General features: G+C 46.9%; 6 protein-coding genes across 6 annotated transcripts; 2 read left to right on the top strand and 4 right to left on the bottom strand.

The window, feature by feature from the left end:
- Window positions 1-142: 142 nt before the first annotated feature.
- On the bottom strand, window positions 143-1,234 carry POJ06DRAFT_282346 (JAB1/Mov34/MPN/PAD-1 ubiquitin protease-domain-containing protein; the record flags this gene model as incomplete). The annotated part of the gene is made up of 5 exons (XM_056190022.1): window positions 143-483; window positions 538-785; window positions 836-915; window positions 974-1,123; window positions 1,175-1,234. The coding sequence occupies 5 exons, from the start codon at window positions 1,232-1,234 to the stop codon at window positions 143-145; spliced, it is 879 nt and encodes a 292-aa protein (XP_056042720.1).
- A 344-nt stretch (window positions 1,235-1,578) lies between these two features.
- POJ06DRAFT_256495 (uncharacterized protein) lies at window positions 1,579-3,819 on the top strand. The gene is made up of 6 exons (XM_056188024.1): window positions 1,579-2,005; window positions 2,065-2,122; window positions 2,171-2,312; window positions 2,361-2,765; window positions 2,819-3,158; window positions 3,209-3,819. The coding sequence occupies exons 1-6, from the start codon at window positions 1,583-1,585 to the stop codon at window positions 3,782-3,784; spliced, it is 1,944 nt and encodes a 647-aa protein (XP_056042719.1). The 5' UTR covers window positions 1,579-1,582; the 3' UTR covers window positions 3,785-3,819.
- On the bottom strand, window positions 3,820-4,647 carry POJ06DRAFT_256493 (uncharacterized protein). The gene is made up of 4 exons (XM_056188023.1): window positions 4,527-4,647; window positions 4,355-4,464; window positions 4,179-4,260; window positions 3,820-4,126 (listed from the first exon to the last, which is right to left on the bottom strand). Exons 1-4 carry the CDS (start codon window positions 4,527-4,529, stop codon window positions 4,106-4,108), a joined length of 216 nt encoding a protein of 71 aa, XP_056042718.1. The 5' UTR covers window positions 4,530-4,647; the 3' UTR covers window positions 3,820-4,105.
- A 180-nt stretch (window positions 4,648-4,827) lies between these two features.
- POJ06DRAFT_256489 (amino acid permease-domain-containing protein) lies at window positions 4,828-9,386 on the bottom strand. The gene is made up of 4 exons (XM_056188022.1): window positions 9,143-9,386; window positions 8,925-9,018; window positions 8,600-8,865; window positions 4,828-8,546 (listed from the first exon to the last, which is right to left on the bottom strand). Exons 1-4 carry the CDS (start codon window positions 9,266-9,268, stop codon window positions 5,298-5,300), a joined length of 3,735 nt encoding a protein of 1,244 aa, XP_056042717.1. The 5' UTR covers window positions 9,269-9,386; the 3' UTR covers window positions 4,828-5,297.
- A 1,359-nt stretch (window positions 9,387-10,745) lies between these two features.
- POJ06DRAFT_256487 (transmembrane amino acid transporter protein-domain-containing protein) lies at window positions 10,746-13,764 on the top strand. Its single transcript, XM_056188021.1, has 2 exons — window positions 10,746-12,398; window positions 12,459-13,764. Exons 1-2 carry the CDS (start codon window positions 10,919-10,921, stop codon window positions 13,463-13,465), a joined length of 2,487 nt encoding a protein of 828 aa, XP_056042716.1. The 5' UTR covers window positions 10,746-10,918; the 3' UTR covers window positions 13,466-13,764.
- POJ06DRAFT_256485 (GHMP kinase) lies at window positions 13,765-15,274 on the bottom strand. The gene is made up of 4 exons (XM_056188020.1): window positions 15,230-15,274; window positions 14,423-15,156; window positions 14,242-14,361; window positions 13,765-14,188 (listed from the first exon to the last, which is right to left on the bottom strand). The coding sequence occupies exons 2-4, from the start codon at window positions 15,131-15,133 to the stop codon at window positions 13,964-13,966; spliced, it is 1,056 nt and encodes a 351-aa protein (XP_056042715.1). The 5' UTR covers window positions 15,134-15,156; window positions 15,230-15,274; the 3' UTR covers window positions 13,765-13,963.
- Window positions 15,275-15,419: the final 145 nt, after the last annotated feature.

The following is a 15,419-nucleotide window of genomic DNA, read 5'->3' as shown; positions in this document are numbered from 1 at the left end:
CTATCTTACGTTCTGATCATTGTAAGAATCCACTTGGCGATTCTTCCATACACGGAACTTAGGCTACGTTTTGCTCAACCATCCATAATTATCCCATGATAATGAAAGTAAATCTAAAAACAACACTGCACTTGTATACACATTATGAAATCACCGCCGTCCGCTTCAGACCGTTGAACAACTCCATCTGCGTCTTTATGGTATTACTTAGATAGACAACGAGCAAAATATCTTGCAAGTGCGAGTTGAACAGCTTCTCTAACTCGTCGGCGTCGACCTTAGGCGCCAAACTGAGATTCGCGAGCAAGAACTTGCCAATTGCAACATTGGCCGGGGTGGTGCCGTCCTGTACAGAGGACACATAGGCGCTCACACGATCCAACATTGTCAGAACCTCCTCGATCGATCTCTCGAGGCTGGCGACATCACTGATGATCGATGTGTCTCGGCTCTCGTTGTTCTTCGCACTCGCAATCAATTCAACTATAGGACAGTTAGCATTAGGACTCAAATCACTCACACCAGTGGAATACGTACGTCCACTGCGCTCTGATTCAGAGTACCGCAGCTCGTTTGGGACTGGGACAAACAAGCAGCTTTCTGAGACCTTTTCTGGCAGAACGCCGACATTGGTAGAGATGTATGTCCTAATAGATATATCGGATGAAGGGTTAGCCTGCATTGTAAGGTGCACAGCGGGATAAGGATATGTGCCATCCGAGACCGAGGAGTAGAAGTTCTGGATCAGCGCGCTGAAAGCGTTAAGCTCCAGCGATGTCGCGTACCTGGGCCCCAATTAGAATGTCATCTATTAAATTCCGCCTAGGTTACTCACCATCCAACTAAGATTTCCTTTGGATTCGCTTTGTGATACAAGTTGTACATCGTCTTGTGATACTCCATATCAATCTCAACCTGGAAATCATGTTACCATTCTGATCGTCACGACAATACCAATTCAGCAAGTTAATACCTGTGCAGCAGACTCGATGTGAGGAACGGCGAACGCGCTTCTTATTTCAATCTCCGTGCCGTCGTCCGATCGTGTTCCTAGCAGGGTACCAATAACTCTCTCCTGGCCCTCATTTCTGCGCAACGTATGGTCAAGGATTGAAAACAACGACTAGAAAAAATCAGTACCAGGCCCCATACCGCAGCTAGAAGTGGATCCAACCTGTGGGTGTATTATAATATTCAGAGGAGTCGGAGTACTGCTCGCCTGCGCAGTCATCATGCTAGCGGGCTTGCTCAGATGTAGAAATGACCTGTAATTCGACATGCTGCTGATTATATCTCACAGTAATGCTTAACTGAGGTTATCTAGCCAATCGTCCAACAAATTCCCTTGTAATTTGGTACGGCAAACCCGACTTGTAAATCGATCTTTGCTTGATAGTAACTCGATTCTTCGTCTACTAGAAAATTTTTGAACCTGTGGCTTGAAAGTAACCTATAGCCACAGTCGAACTTTGTCCAGACGCATCAGCCACAATCCACAGAATTGAGCGTAAGAGACCTAACCCGGCGCCGCACATAGACTTCAATTATCCTAGCCTAAGAATTTTGGATCCACCGTCCCCTGATGATACTCAGCAGGACCGCAATGACGAAGAAAGAATTTGCAGCAAAGAAAGGCAACAGTGTCTCCCAAAGCGTGAAGAAGGAGACCCCAGAATTATCGAGATCAGTGGGTGACGCTGGTCATCTTGATATTAAATCAGAAAGGGAAGAAGACACTAGCGAATTTGAGCATGAAGTTGAAGAAGACGACGAAGAAAGTGATTCCAGTAACCCGTTTCAGTATCACTTTGCAAATACCAATGAGGCGCTGCTGAAGAGGATGGTGAATCATGCTCAGTCCAAAGAGTGGACGACAGAGAAACTTAGACCCACTGCCAATGCCAATGGAAAGACGTCAAAGTATAGCATGAGCGTGCAGCGTCCAGGATCGTTGAAATTTCATGAGGAGATCAAAAGCTCAGCTGCCAATTTAAATGATTTGAAAGTCAGGCGTTTCTGCTCTAACTTGCATATTTATGTTGCGAGCTAACAGAATATCAATAGATTAAAAAAAGGCTAGTCTCACCGTTCCTAGATGTTAATAAGAAACACGGTTCAGACGGTATAGATATGATTGTCATGAATCCTGGACTCTTCCTAACATTCGCAGGTGGAATATTTTCTAATCTACAGAAATCTCTGATTCCTCCGATATTTTCGAACGAAGATCTTCTATTTGCTCCTAGATCTATATCAAATGCCCAAGAGATCCAGATCATTTATTCACTGCACGCACTAAATCACATCTTCCAGTAGGTAGCCGTATCTAATATTGTTTGCACGCGGTGCTAATATGGCAGGACGCGAGATACGGTTTTTAAAGACAACGCGCGACTATCTAAACTACAGCGATCCGACAAAAACTTCTTCGAATTGCGCGACCAGGGCTTTACACGGCCAAAGGTTCTAGTAGTTCTGCCTACTCGCAACGCCTGTCATCACTTTGTTGAAACTTTGATCCGCTTGTCTGGGACCTCACAGCAAGAAAACTTAAAGCGGTTCAAAACCACTTATTACTCCAATACGGCTCTGCCGAAAACGAAACCTGAGGATTTCAGACAGTTATTCGCGGGAAATAATGATGATAACTTCAGAATTGGATTAAAGTTCACGAGAAAGACACTGAAATTATTCACCGAGTTTTACAATTCCGATCTCATTGTCGCCAGTCCGTTAGGCCTTCGTCTTGCCATAGGTGATAAAACGTACTATCTCTATGCAATTCTATTGGTGTTGTGAGAAGGCTGACAGTATGCAGGGATAAAAAACGTGACGTTGACTTTCTTAGTTCGATTGAAGTTGTCATTGTCGACCAAACGTCCGCAATCACAATGCAGAACTGGGACCACATGCTTCAAATTTTTACTCACCTCAATCTTATCCCAAAGGACTCCCACGGGTGCGACTTTAGTCGGATACGAAACTGGTATTTGGACGGCGAATCTAAATATTTGCGGCAAACGCTTGTGTTTGCGGAATTTATCACCCCAGAGATTAATGCCTTGTTTTCTCATCAAATGCATAATATCGGTGGAAAAGTTAAATTTCATCCAGTATATAGTGGAGTCTTGACCGACATTGGAGCAAAATTGGATCATGTATGTGCAGAGTATTTTTCATGTCTGACGGTATCTAAAGCTGTTTATAGGTCTTCATGAAATTCTTCTCGTCGTCACCACAAGAGGACCCCGAAAAACGCTTCAAGTACTTTACAACCAAGGCTCTTCCATCCCTCATGCGCACGACGTCAGCGTCCTCTTCTGGTACTCTGATTTTTATCCCGTCCTACGTAGACTACGTTCGAATTCGAAATTACCTAGAGCAAGAGCATCAGATCAACAAGAAGCTTGGCGCAAGCGGGTTCAGCTTCGCCGCGATTAATGAATATTCTTCCGTTTCGGATGTCACCCGGGCAAGAGCCCTGTTTAAGGATGGTCAAAGCAAAGTCCTTTTGTACACAGAGAGATTACATCATTTCCGGCGGTACGAGATAAAGGGAGCAGAGACTATATTTATGTACGGCTTACCGGACAATCCTACATTTTACGTCGAAATAGTCAGATTTCTGCTGCGAAGTGTCAGTGATGGACGAGCCGACAAGGGCGCTATCTCAGTAAAATCCATGTTTTCCAAGTGGGACGCGTTGAAATTGGAGAGGATCGTAGGGACTTCAAGAGTAGCTAAGATGTGTGCTGGATCTGGTGAAGTTTTTGAATTCTCGTGAGTTATTGGTAGAGTATTGCACTATAATCTAGAACAAGTTCTGCATTCGATTTGGTGATTGATGTTGACTAAACATGACCATGGCTTATCGCTGACGATTGGCTCTGAAGTCCAAATGCTATAACTAGCATTACATTCAAAATATACAATTACGATCCTATCATACATGTACAACAAATAACTCCGATGAGACCGAGTAAGGCTACCCGTACGCACTACGACACCTGTTGCAGTATCATCACTATATTCCCATTCTCGTAACATTATGCCTTTCCATCCTAATCTGGTAGGCTGACCCTCTATTTCAAGTGAATTATAAATTTCACTGAGTGAAAAGTGAAAACTAGATACAGAATTGGTACTTAGTTATATCACATGTCAAGTCTTAAACTTACCGCCATGATGATGCAACATATCGATACGTAGGGGCTAAGCCGTTCACCTATCCGCGCAGCTTTCCAGAATACACCCAAGATGCTAAATTCGAAGTTAGCAAAGAATTCACTTTCCTCCCAGCTCCAAATTGCAAGCCGGCCGTGAGTAGAACTCTCCGATTCTGACTTGGACGTACCCATGTCTATTTCGATTCATTATTGCGGGGACAACTTGGTGTGCGTAAGTAGCTGTGCATATCAAGAGCAGAATGACCAACAGCAGTGACTGGAAGTTGAATAAGGCCGACTAGCAGTATTGATTATTAGTCCAATACTCATCACCGAGGCGCAATGACGGGAATACCGTACCATGGTGCCGTGCCTATGCGGTTGGCAGGACAAACGTCAAGGGTCTCTTGTACAATAAACCTGAGTAAATGCAGCACGAAATAGTAGCTGGATTATATCACTTCCTGTTGTTTTCGTGGAGGATATTAATTCGGTTTGGGACACGACCGCAAGGGAAACGTCTGGGCGTGGCACAAGGCCCTTACTTTTACCGAATAATGATCTGGAAACATGATCGCGAAAGTTACCGCCCAGACATCACTGTCGAGCCGTGAACACGACTCTTGATCACGTATAACTGGCTACTGCAATAATTACACACAAGCGGTGTAGCTACTGAAGGAGATTATCAAACCAAGTTTGGGTCTAATCTACCATGTAATGCTTCTGCAATTAAACGTTCTACCCAAAAATTTCGCACAACTCTAACAGTCCACCCATGCATCCAGAGTAATATCAAGGACGATCTATGCAATACACAATCGAAAACACCATGCACGTGCAATCTTCCACATCAACAAGAAGCAAAATAAACACCGAATCCTACCCACACCACCCCACTCAACAAGACGAAATGTGCTCATCGCGACCAAGCCAAATAATATGCAACCATCATACCAGAATACATAAAACGATCATGAAATATTACCATCAGTGCTCCCTACATCCAAAATAATCCAGACAATGAAAGCAAATTAAACAAATTAACCAATTCCAACTGGATGACTTTTAAAGAAAGACAAGCCCAGAACCAATATGAGCCCCCTTAAACACAGCTCAAACATACTGCGATTATAACGCCATCGTGACAGTGACGCTCTGACTGTGGACTAACAATGTTGGCGGTAGATCCTTACACCACAAATCCAACTCCTCAAGATACGAAACGGAATCTTCTTCTGATTGATAGGTATTTGTCATAGGAGCAGGCAACGTGGCCAACAACACTGCAGCCTCCCGAGATTGAGCTCCCATTAGATCGTTCAGAATGAGGTGCTGAGCGCGAGCAGGGAGGTCGTTGAAGGACAGATACCGTTCGTCATGGTACGGTGGTATGAAGGTCGACAGCGTTCGGGACAACTTCGAGCTGCTTCCAGTAGTGGAAGGCGCAAGGGGGTGATGATCGGGTGAGCCAGACGCTCCCATTGTAGTTGCAATACGGGAGTGTGAGGCGAAGCGAATGGTCTTCTGACCCTCCTCCTCATCGAGAACCTCGGAATGTGGCATGGTCCGTCCGCTGAAATTTGGTATAGATCGCCGTGTTCGAGCAGTTCCAGAGATAGAAGTCGCCAGTGACGATTGATGGGTTAGTCTTGGTCTCGCGAGAGGGACCTGAGAATCCGAGACCAGAGTAGAAGAAGTCAGCGTTGACGGCCCAACTGATTGTGCGGAGGACGACGAAGAAGATTCATCTGCAGCGCTTCGTTCAACGTCGATCAAGTTGCGTTGTTGCTCTTCTTGTAATCGCTGCTTAGCGGACTGTGACGATTCGTGCGACGACTGCTTGTACAATGTTGCTATCGACGACGACGAACTTGATCCCAGAGATTTCTTGGAATGTGACGTTGAGCTAGGTGACAGTTCATTGCCCTTGCCACGGCTCGAACTGCTTCCCACGCCAGTATCTTCAGTTGAATATCCGGCGTCAAGCTCACCGTCACCAACGAGCTCATCCTCATCAACATCATCGTCATCATCAATCGTTCCAGAATACGCAACCTCCTCGTCCGCCAGTCTGCTAGTCTGCATGCTAAAAGACATCCCAATCCTTTGGACTTCCGTCATAGTCTGACGACGCTTGCGGAGATACTTTTTAAGTTCCGGCACGTCGTTTCCTGAAGCGATGGCGCTAGGAATGCCAGCGGCAGCAGATCCCACTGATGGACCGACGATGTTCCCAGGGTGAATGTCAATTACGGCGGACGGCGAAATCGCGATTTCTCCATTCAAGTAGCTTATCGGAATTGGCTTTCCCGGCTCGACCAGATCCGCACTCTCGAGAACGTGTCGCGCCTCCACGAGCTCAATGAACCAAGTCTCGTCACCAAGAGTACTAGTCACTTTACCTGTCGCGTCGGGCAAACCATGTATAAGTGTCTCGTACGCCGGAACCGAACCATCGGACAAGCAGAACACGCAAACTTCGGCCTCAATTCGAAGATTGTCCAGCAGAGTCTTGACGCGACCGCACTCTTCCTCAACATCCTCCTGATACTCGACAAATACGAGGACACGAGCGTTGTACATTTTTTTCCATGCGGGCACTGTTCGCAAAATGGCCCCAAGCTGGAGAATAAGAGTGTACGTATCGAAATTCGTGCTGAGAACGCTGCCCTCTCCGTTCGGCTCAAGGAGATGGGCAGACATTTGAATCGGCCATAGATCAATATACTTCTTCTGACGAGATTCCTTTGGGATCCACGAATACGGCAGCTCGAGCTCGCTAAATCCGCGAGCTATCGCAACGTTGATCTGCATCGCCAAAAGATCCTCAATTATATTGACATACTGCGTAACTGACATAGATGCACCTGGTTTGACATTGTCCGTGGGTAAGCTATCAATATTCGCTTTGTGCTTGAACGAGTGCTGAAGCAATTCTGGACGCTTCTCGGTCTTCGTTGCCTGAGGCGTCAACCCACCAGCAGCCATACGAGCTCGGTATGATTCGACATCAAAGAATCCCAATACTGCAATATTCGGTTTCATTCCCCCGAGACCAGCCTGCATGACGATATTACGCGCTCCCCAGACAAAGTCAGGGTCAGCCGCCATTTGAACAAAAGCCTTGACCTTGCTTATATCGCGGAGCTTAATCCATGCACTCTGAAGCCGCTTCATTTCGGCGAGACCGTCTTGAAAATCATCCATGACGACTACATGTCCAAGAATATACAGCGCTCCTTTTTTCAATGAATTGCAAAAGTGAATCAGGTTCCATGAAGATCGGGGGTCGTGGACAAAGAGGAGAACCTGAGGTCGCCAGAACTTGACGTGATCTTGGCGCAACCGTAGCAGATACTTCCGAACTTGGTGATAAATCAATGACTGCGAAACATCACCCCAGGCCTTGGGTGGAGTGACGTAATGAATGATGATGAAAAGACCAATGAGAACACCGATAATAACACTCGCATAAATACCGTCCACCACAAACATTGTGGCAATGCAGAAAACACCGCCCGCGAGCGCGGTGATGGAGTTGAAGAAGTGGAATGACGGTCGGAAATTTGGCGCGCTACCAATCTTGAGCAAAAAGCAAGCGACATTGGTAACGATGAAGGTCATTAAGAACGCCATGGTGACAAAACTTGCAATTTGATTGATTGGCAACAATATCGTGGCCTGACACAACACGTATGTGACAATAACAGCATAAATAGGTTCGTCTCCACGTTTAGTTCCCTGTTTGAAGATTCGCAGCTGCGGTAGAATGTCATCCCTAGCGATTGCCTGCAAGACTTTAGCGGCACCAAGGATACCGACAATAGAGGAAAACAACGCAGTTGACATCTCACCAAGTAATATAACGTACTTGGACAAGTTAACGGTCTGCAACACTTGGACATCAGTGTAGAGCAACTGGCGAGGAATCGATGCAGCCATAGCAATGATAACCACCGCATAAAACAAGAATGTCATCAAAAGACCGTACAATGTACCCTTGGGAATGCTCTTTCCGGGCGACTTCAAGTCCCCTGACATACTTGCACCGGCGAAAATACCTGCTGTCGCAGGGAAGAAAATACCGAAGATATCACGGAAATTCTCACGGCCTGACATTGTACTACCTGCTGCGCCTGTAGTAAACATAGGCAGGGTGTTATTGCGAAGGGTTGCCAATGAAAGACCAGAATAGACAGTATCAAACTCTGGCACGTAGTGCTCTTTAACGAAAAATGCAGATAACGGAACTGAAAGTGTCGAGAGTACTAGAATGACAAATAAGACGTATCCTGCCTTGGTAAATGCTGACGACCCTAGCATGCACGCCCCCGTACAAAGGAGCAATAAGCACGTGGCGTACAGAAATTCGAACCACTATCAAACAGTCAGTATCACGGAACACTCTGCAGTAAAATAAGGTAACATGCCCTGCCTTCCGGAAGAATTTGGGAGGTAATACCATATTCATTTCCAAAATTCGAAAGGATTGGCTCCACGAAGCCGACAACGTTCAGTCCAGCATTTAAAACCTGACCGATGTAGAAGACAATACCAATGCTCCCGCCGAACTCTGGCCCAAGTGATCGTGAGATCATATAGTAAGCACCACCGCCGCGAACTGTGCCATTCGTTGAAATTGCGGAAATAGACAGTACGGTTAGAAGGTCGATCACATATGATATTACAAGAATGCCTAATGTGGCACCGAGATTAGCCAATGAAGAAACTATTCGTCTGGAAGCCAAGCATTACCAATCATGCCAATAACTCCAACTTGACCCAAGATAAACCCAAATCGCAGGAACATGAGGATTGATAGGACATTCAGGGTTGTAGGAACAAACACCTAGAGCTCCTTGTCAGTACAGCGATTCACTGAGCTAGACGCCACGAAGTTTGAATGAGCAAAAATTAAATGATTATCTGTCCATGCTTTCCTCCGCCCAATTCTGCAAAAAATAAGCACATACTCCAGAGAAAGTCCCCATCTTTTCCCGTTCCTCTGACTTCTTTTCACCGTCGAGATACCCATCAGATGTACCCCTCCGACGGGAATAGCACCCCTGCAGACGCTGCCACAAACTTGGCCGGGCCATAACTGGGTAAGAGAATATGGAGGCAGTTAAGGTCGAGAGAGACCGATTAAGGTGGCAGCTCGAGGACGGGCTTAACAGCTGAGGAGAGAAAGGGGCCGAACTGGCGCGGCGACCACTCTCACCATTTGCAACTCGACTGGAGTCGGAGAACTTATTATGGAGAACCCAATGGTGGTTTAGTTGTGTTTCCGACACCTAACCTTTCGTACGTTCTACGCCTAAATAGCCTCTACAGATAGATTTTAGCTTATCGATCGTATAGAGTTTGCAGCCGGGTAATCATATGTACCGCCAAGCAGGCTACCTAAGAAATCCAAAGAAAGTTGGTGTTTAAAGATGGCAAGCTGATATTCTAGCATTATGCGGGACATTTTTGTACATGCAAAATTCTCTAAATAACGCCGGGAGTTGTGTTATCTTCAACAATTCGTATTGCTGCTTAATTAGAGACTGAAAACTTGGTTACTGCACCAATTGTATTGTCGTCCGCTCACAGGACCAACAAGAAGGATCGCGGGCTCCGTATCTCTTCACTGTAATAAATATGAGCACGGGCTAGCTAGAGGTCTGGAACGGGGGATACATGGCACGTGCTTGAAATAAGCGATTTATATACAGTATTACATTATATTCTGCGAAAAATTACTGCGTCAGCGGTCCGTGAGTTTCTGAAGGCTGCAACTTGAAAATCGCGACCGACAGCATCACGGCAGAGTTCGCGATGCAGCGACCCGGGTCTAACGGCTTATCCGACAGTCCCCCAAATTGACGGGTACGACGGTCGGGGTTTCCGGGCCTGCACTTTTTCGACTTTCGCGAGTGCACGACATATAAAATATAATCTGTGTTGCAAGGCTCAGCTGCCCTCCTGACGGTAGCAGATCCCTAATTCCTCATGCGCTGCACTGTGGGGAAACATTGTGGTCGGTATGCGTGCTGTAGGAGTATCTATGTGCCTGGTCTATAGTCATTAGCCAGTAATGTTCTGTTTCGTCGTTTCGAGCACCGCTTTGCGTCGGTCCAGCAGACAAAAGGTTCGATGCCGACCTTTTCTCTTTTGCAAGAATATTTCATTATCTTCTTGTCGCAGCATATTCGTCATTCGGCATTACTGCATGAGGCAAAACTGACTCCAAACCTCGGAAGTAAAAAGATAAATGGTCGTTAGCACTAGTACGTTTCTGGCGAAGGCGGTTAGTACAGATGCGCGATTTTGGCGGTTAACTAGGGCAAGAGTTGTAATATGTGGCGAATAAGTGGCCAGCTCCCGCCAAAGATAGGTCTTAGTCACCTGCGGCAAACGCGTGACTCGTCCGTGCTCCGGCGCACGTGAGACCATTAAGTTTCTCATGCGCGAAACTTACGTCCGAAGCTCCTCAACTGTTCTGTCACCGCACACCTGTGTCGTATTCGCCTTTGTCAAACGTCTTTGAGTTTTGCTCGGTCTACTTCATTTTTGCGATGTAACGTTCACTCCTCTCGACCTCCAATTATCACTGTCTGCCTTCGTTTACATATGCTACCTGCCACCGCCTGGTTTTCGTTAGTCGTCTGAATTTTGTCAACCTTGTTCTGGCAGTTTGGTTGACAGCTACCAATATCACAACGTCAATTTCGGCCTAAGCGGTTCTTATCGAGTAAATTCGCAACATGACATCGCGCTCGATTGATATCCCACGACGGGCAAGCAACTCCAACAGCAATGCCAGCTTTAACGGCAATACGAGTGGCTCCGTTGCATCATCTGCTGCATCCAGTAACTCCATGGCGACCGCTTCCTCCTCATTGGATGTCCAGCGAGGTGCTCCAGCACGGCCCGTTTCATCCTTCCCAGCTGCTCGTCTTGGTACCAATAGCCAGCTGCTTCCGACTGGTGCTTCCTCCACAGATGTTCCCAGTTCTTCTATGGCTACCGCACGACAGGGTGGAGTACAGTTGCACCATCAGTTTGGCTCGGTCCCTGCGTCGTCCACAGCGATTTTGTATCCTGGCCTTGTAAATGCGTCTCCAGCTAGATCACACCTGTCCGCGAGCGTTGTGCCAGGTACATCTCCTGCTACTAGTGGGGTAACTGGGTCCGCGGACTATGACTCTGAGTTTGTACGTACTATTGGTCGCCATCTCGTTTCCCCGAAGCCGGCGTCTCCTTCTCCATTCTCGAAGATCAACGCGGAAGATGCAAAAAGTGACAAGAGCCACTCCAGATCAGCCAGCGTGCACAGCCCGACGGGCAAAATTCAGGGCGAAAATGCTGTCGATGGTGATGTCGATCCCAATTTCTATTCCTTATCACTTCAAGGCGGCGATATCACGCGCCAGCTCTATAATTGGCAGAGAGAGCACGAGCAGAATTCCGACGTCAATTCAGCTCGTCGGGGCCGATCACGATCTTTTAGTGCAATGCCTCGACCTGAGCCCGAAGATGACACTCTGAATATCCACAATATCAATATTCCTGGTGGATTTCGACGAAACTACCTGTTGTCCAAGGCGAAGCAACAGCAGCAGTATATGCATTATGGCACGAGTGGCGATGGCGATAGCGATGGCAATGCTGGGGAAGGCAGCACTGCATACGACAACACAGCTGAAGTTGTATCAGCGCCTCCGCGACCATTTTTAACTCGTAACTTCTTGGAGTTCCTTAGTGTGTATGGTCATTTCGCTGGAGAGGAATTGGAGGACGACGATGACTATGAAGATGACGAAGAAATGGAGGAGGATTACGATGGCTTGTCGACAGTCCGAAGTATAGGTGACGAAGGGTTGACACACAGACTTCGGCGCCACCTCAGTCGCTCAAGCCGCGGTTCGGACAACTATGATGAATATGAGAATGCGTCTCTGCACTCGATAGACGAAGAGGCGGCATTGTTGACCGGCAAGAAGACTGTTGCTGGAGCCGGTGGTAGACACCATGGGCAGATTGTACAGGATACTAGCGCGACAAAAGCCGTCCTGCTATTACTTAAGGGTTTCGTTGGAACCGGTGTCCTGTTCTTGCCCAAAGCTTACTACAATGGTGGCATGCTCTTTTCTTCAGCGATCCTATTTTTCCTTGCAGTCCTCACATATTATTGCTTCGTTTTGTTGATCGATTCGCGAATGCGTGTTCAAGCTAGTTTCGGGGGTCAGTGTTTCTTTTAATCACCTTTTGTTTATTCATTTGAAGCTAACTAATCAAAAATAGATATGGGAGGTATTTTGTATGGCAAGAAGATGCGTCTCCTTATCCTTACATCGATTGTCCTATCTCAAGTTGGGTTTGCCGCAGCATATACTGTCTTCACATCTGAGAATTTGCAGGCATTCATTCTCGCGATTACTGACTGTCAGGTGTTTGTTCCGGTCCGATATCTTATCTTCTTGCAGATGATTGTTTTCGTTCCACTTTCTATGGTGCGCAATATTTCGAAGCTCTCCGTGTCGGCATTGATAGCCGATTTTTTTATCTTGCTCGGTTTGGCATATGTGTACTTCTGGGATGGTCGCGTGCTGATCGAACATGGCGTCTCTGACGTTGCGGCATTCAACCCCAGGGACTGGACCCTCTTCATCGGTACTGCCATTTTTACTTTCGAGGGTATTGGACTCGTTATTCCAATCCACGAATCCATGAAGAGGCCAAACCAGTTCTACTCTGCAATTGGACTGGTTATGGCCATTATCACACTCGTTTACATTGCCATGGGTGTCATGTCATACGCAGCCTATGGTTCCAATGTTGAGACTGTCGTTATTCTCAATATGCCTCAGGACAACCGGCTTGTGAATTCAGTTCAGTTTATTTACGCGATGGCCATTCTTCTCAGTACTCCACTACAACTCTTTCCAGCTATCCGTATCATGGAGAACGCGTGGTTTGTTAAGTCTGGCAAGCACGATCTTCGTGCCAAGTGGCAGAAGAACATTTTCCGCACGGCCGTTGTTCTCGTCACTGCCTTTGTTGCGTGGGGTGGCGCAGATGACTTGGATAAATTCGTTGCCTTGATCGGATCGTTGGCCTGTATCCCGCTGACCTACATCTATCCGCCTCTCCTGCATTATCGTGCGTGCGCGACGTCGATGTTCAACAAGGGCATGGACATCTTCATTTGTGTCTTCGGTCTGGGTTGTATGATTTACACAACCACGAATACGATTGAAAGCTGGGCTACGAGCACGCCCGATAACGATTTCTTCAGATATTGTTCATAGTCGCGGCATGGTAGTATTCGGACGAAGCATTAGATTGGGTTGCTGCACTCTCATTGGTATCAGGTTAGGTTGGTGGGCTTTTTGGGTCTTGATCTAGTGATATACAAAATTGTTTCGCCTTAGTTTGCATTTGGCCGAATGTTTCATTATTTTGCATTTGTTGTTATGTGTTGGTTGTAATGTATTTAGGTATGGTATGGTTGCGCGTGCAGAGGATTGAATTGTATAGTTGGTAAATTCCCAGCTGTTCCTTATGAAGCGTTAGATTGGTTAGAGACAATGATTCCAACATTCACTGTGACCAGTTTTCTCTAAATCTGAAGAGCGCTTGTACACACCTCTGTCAATGTTATCGCCAACGGTCAAAGCCCAATCTACAAACGTACCGTTGAACTCCAACAAGTACGGCCATCTACACTGATATATGCTCCCGCTATACAAAGATTGCCAATGTATGTCTTTTGCCAAACTACAACAGATCGAAGAACTAATCTATTTCTACTCTTCTATGTGTTCCGCGCCATTATACGCTGGCTCCAGCACTTTCCACGCACATTCTACGCCTTCTTTGGAAAACCGGGCCAATATCTCGGTAGCGATTGCATCGAAGTTGTGGGTTGCGAGGGCTAGAATTGTGGGACCAGCCCCAGAGAGACAGATGCCGAGGAGGCCGGGGTGTGATTTTGGCGTCACGGATAAAAGAATCTCAGTTAGGCCAGGTATCTATTATCGCGATTAGTGAATAGTTATTGATGATTGCATGAGAGGAGGAATACCAAAGTTTTCCGGTACGGTTGGTGAACTTTGTCCTGCATTGCCTGGTATATCAGATCTGCGTCTGGAGGTGACCGAGTGAGCGCAGTAGTGAGAACAGCTAGTCGCTGCAAATTGAAAATCTACTCCTTTGTCAGTGTCTCTTGCAGTTGAATCAATTTCAATTTGAACTCAAAGACATACCATGTCCTTGGCGCTGTACATTTTAGGAAGAACGCTGCGAGAGTTGGCGGTCGACAGCTCGAAATTTGGAATGATTGCAATCGCTTTGACCTCCTTTGCCCATCCGAACTTTATATGGTGGCCGATACCATACGGCGGCTCTGGTGGTCTAAGGCCGGTATCGAGACCACCCGCTGGTTCGGGTAGTACCTCGCTCAGAGGGATCTCTTTCCGGTCCATATCAACCGGATCTAGCTCCCTCAGATACGAACCAACAAATCCACCCATCATCGCCGCAGTGACATTATCTGGATGCCGTTCAATCATTAGACAGTAGTCCATCATCCGTTCTTTTGACAAGCCAAACTGTCCGATCGAGTTGGCTAGCATAACACCGGCAACAACAGCAGCACCTGACGATCCAAGCCCACGACCTAGCGGGATAGGATTAACAATATGCACAAATGTAGTCGCAGGAAATGAGCGGATATCGTGGCATTTGAGCACGTAAAGTGCAGTTCGCGTAATCAGATTGCTGTCGGCTTCGCGGGGAAGATCGCTCGCGCCTTCACCTTCGTAGCTGATCTCACAGTTCTGCGGTACCCCCACAATGGTCTCGTCAGTTTTTACCCGCAATTCGAGCCAAATTGAGAGAGCTAAGCCGACGACATCGAAGCCGGGGCCGATGTTGGCGGACGAACAGGGCACTTTGATCGTGAATGATCGTGGCATCTTTTGTATCGAGCACCTAGACGCTGGTAGAACTCTATTAGTCGACTTCACCGAGGAATAGAATGTAGCGCAATTGGACCACAGGAGGAGACATACAAATGAGCAACCGGATGTAGAGTAGGCCCTATGCTTATTTTGAAGAAGTGTATCTAATTTTTTACCGGCTCGAACAAGCGTTGGACCTAATGGTGGTCGGTTACCCTGAGTTAGGGGCTCACCCGTTGGGAGTGTGGCCAAATATGCTGACCCGGCATCAGCGCAAAGTGTCAACGCGAACTGGCAGACC

The sequence above is a fragment of the Lipomyces tetrasporus genome, assembly GCF_029532465.1.
Source record: "Lipomyces tetrasporus strain NRRL Y-64009 chromosome Unknown POJ06scaffold_7, whole genome shotgun sequence".
Classification (NCBI taxonomy): Eukaryota; Fungi; Ascomycota; class Lipomycetes; order Lipomycetales; family Lipomycetaceae; genus Lipomyces; species Lipomyces tetrasporus.
This window is presented reverse-complemented; position numbering and strand designations above follow the sequence as displayed.

What these genes read in the sequence shown, in the direction of transcription:
- POJ06DRAFT_256489 (XM_056188022.1), bottom strand. Translation starts at nt 9,268, where the DNA reads ATGGCCCGGCCAAGTTTGTGGCAGCGTCTGCAGGGGTGCTATTCCCGT. An exon ending in AGATGGGGACTTTCTCTGGA is followed by an intron (nt 9,019 to 9,142) that starts GTATGTGCTTAT and finishes AAGGAGCTCTAG; the next exon opens with GTGTTTGTTCCTACAACCCT. An exon ending in AAATTCTTCCGGAAGGCAGG is followed by an intron (nt 8,547 to 8,599) that starts GCATGTTACCTT and finishes ACTGTTTGATAG; the next exon opens with TGGTTCGAATTTCTGTACGC.
- POJ06DRAFT_256495 (XM_056188024.1), top strand. Translation starts at nt 1,583, where the DNA reads ATGATACTCAGCAGGACCGCAATGACGAAGAAAGAATTTGCAGCAAAG. An exon ending in GCACTAAATCACATCTTCCA is followed by an intron (nt 2,313 to 2,360) that starts GTAGGTAGCCGT and finishes CTAATATGGCAG; the next exon opens with GACGCGAGATACGGTTTTTA. An exon ending in CTTGCCATAGGTGATAAAAC is followed by an intron (nt 2,766 to 2,818) that starts GTACTATCTCTA and finishes GACAGTATGCAG; the next exon opens with GGATAAAAAACGTGACGTTG.
- POJ06DRAFT_256485 (XM_056188020.1), bottom strand. Translation starts at nt 15,133, where the DNA reads ATGCCACGATCATTCACGATCAAAGTGCCCTGTTCGTCCGCCAACATC. An exon ending in TGTACAGCGCCAAGGACATG is followed by an intron (nt 14,362 to 14,422) that starts GTATGTCTTTGA and finishes ACAAAGGAGTAG; the next exon opens with ATTTTCAATTTGCAGCGACT. An exon ending in AACCGTACCGGAAAACTTTG is followed by an intron (nt 14,189 to 14,241) that starts GTATTCCTCCTC and finishes TCGCGATAATAG; the next exon opens with ATACCTGGCCTAACTGAGAT.
- POJ06DRAFT_256487 (XM_056188021.1), top strand. Translation starts at nt 10,919, where the DNA reads ATGACATCGCGCTCGATTGATATCCCACGACGGGCAAGCAACTCCAAC. An exon ending in TGTTCAAGCTAGTTTCGGGG is followed by an intron (nt 12,399 to 12,458) that starts GTCAGTGTTTCT and finishes AATCAAAAATAG; the next exon opens with ATATGGGAGGTATTTTGTAT.
- POJ06DRAFT_256493 (XM_056188023.1), bottom strand. An exon ending in ATGAATCGAAATAGACATGG is followed by an intron (nt 4,261 to 4,354) that starts GTACGTCCAAGT and finishes CTTCGAATTTAG; the next exon opens with CATCTTGGGTGTATTCTGGA. An exon ending in TATGTTGCATCATCATGGCG is followed by an intron (nt 4,127 to 4,178) that starts GTAAGTTTAAGA and finishes TTCTGTATCTAG; the next exon opens with TTTTCACTTTTCACTCAGTG.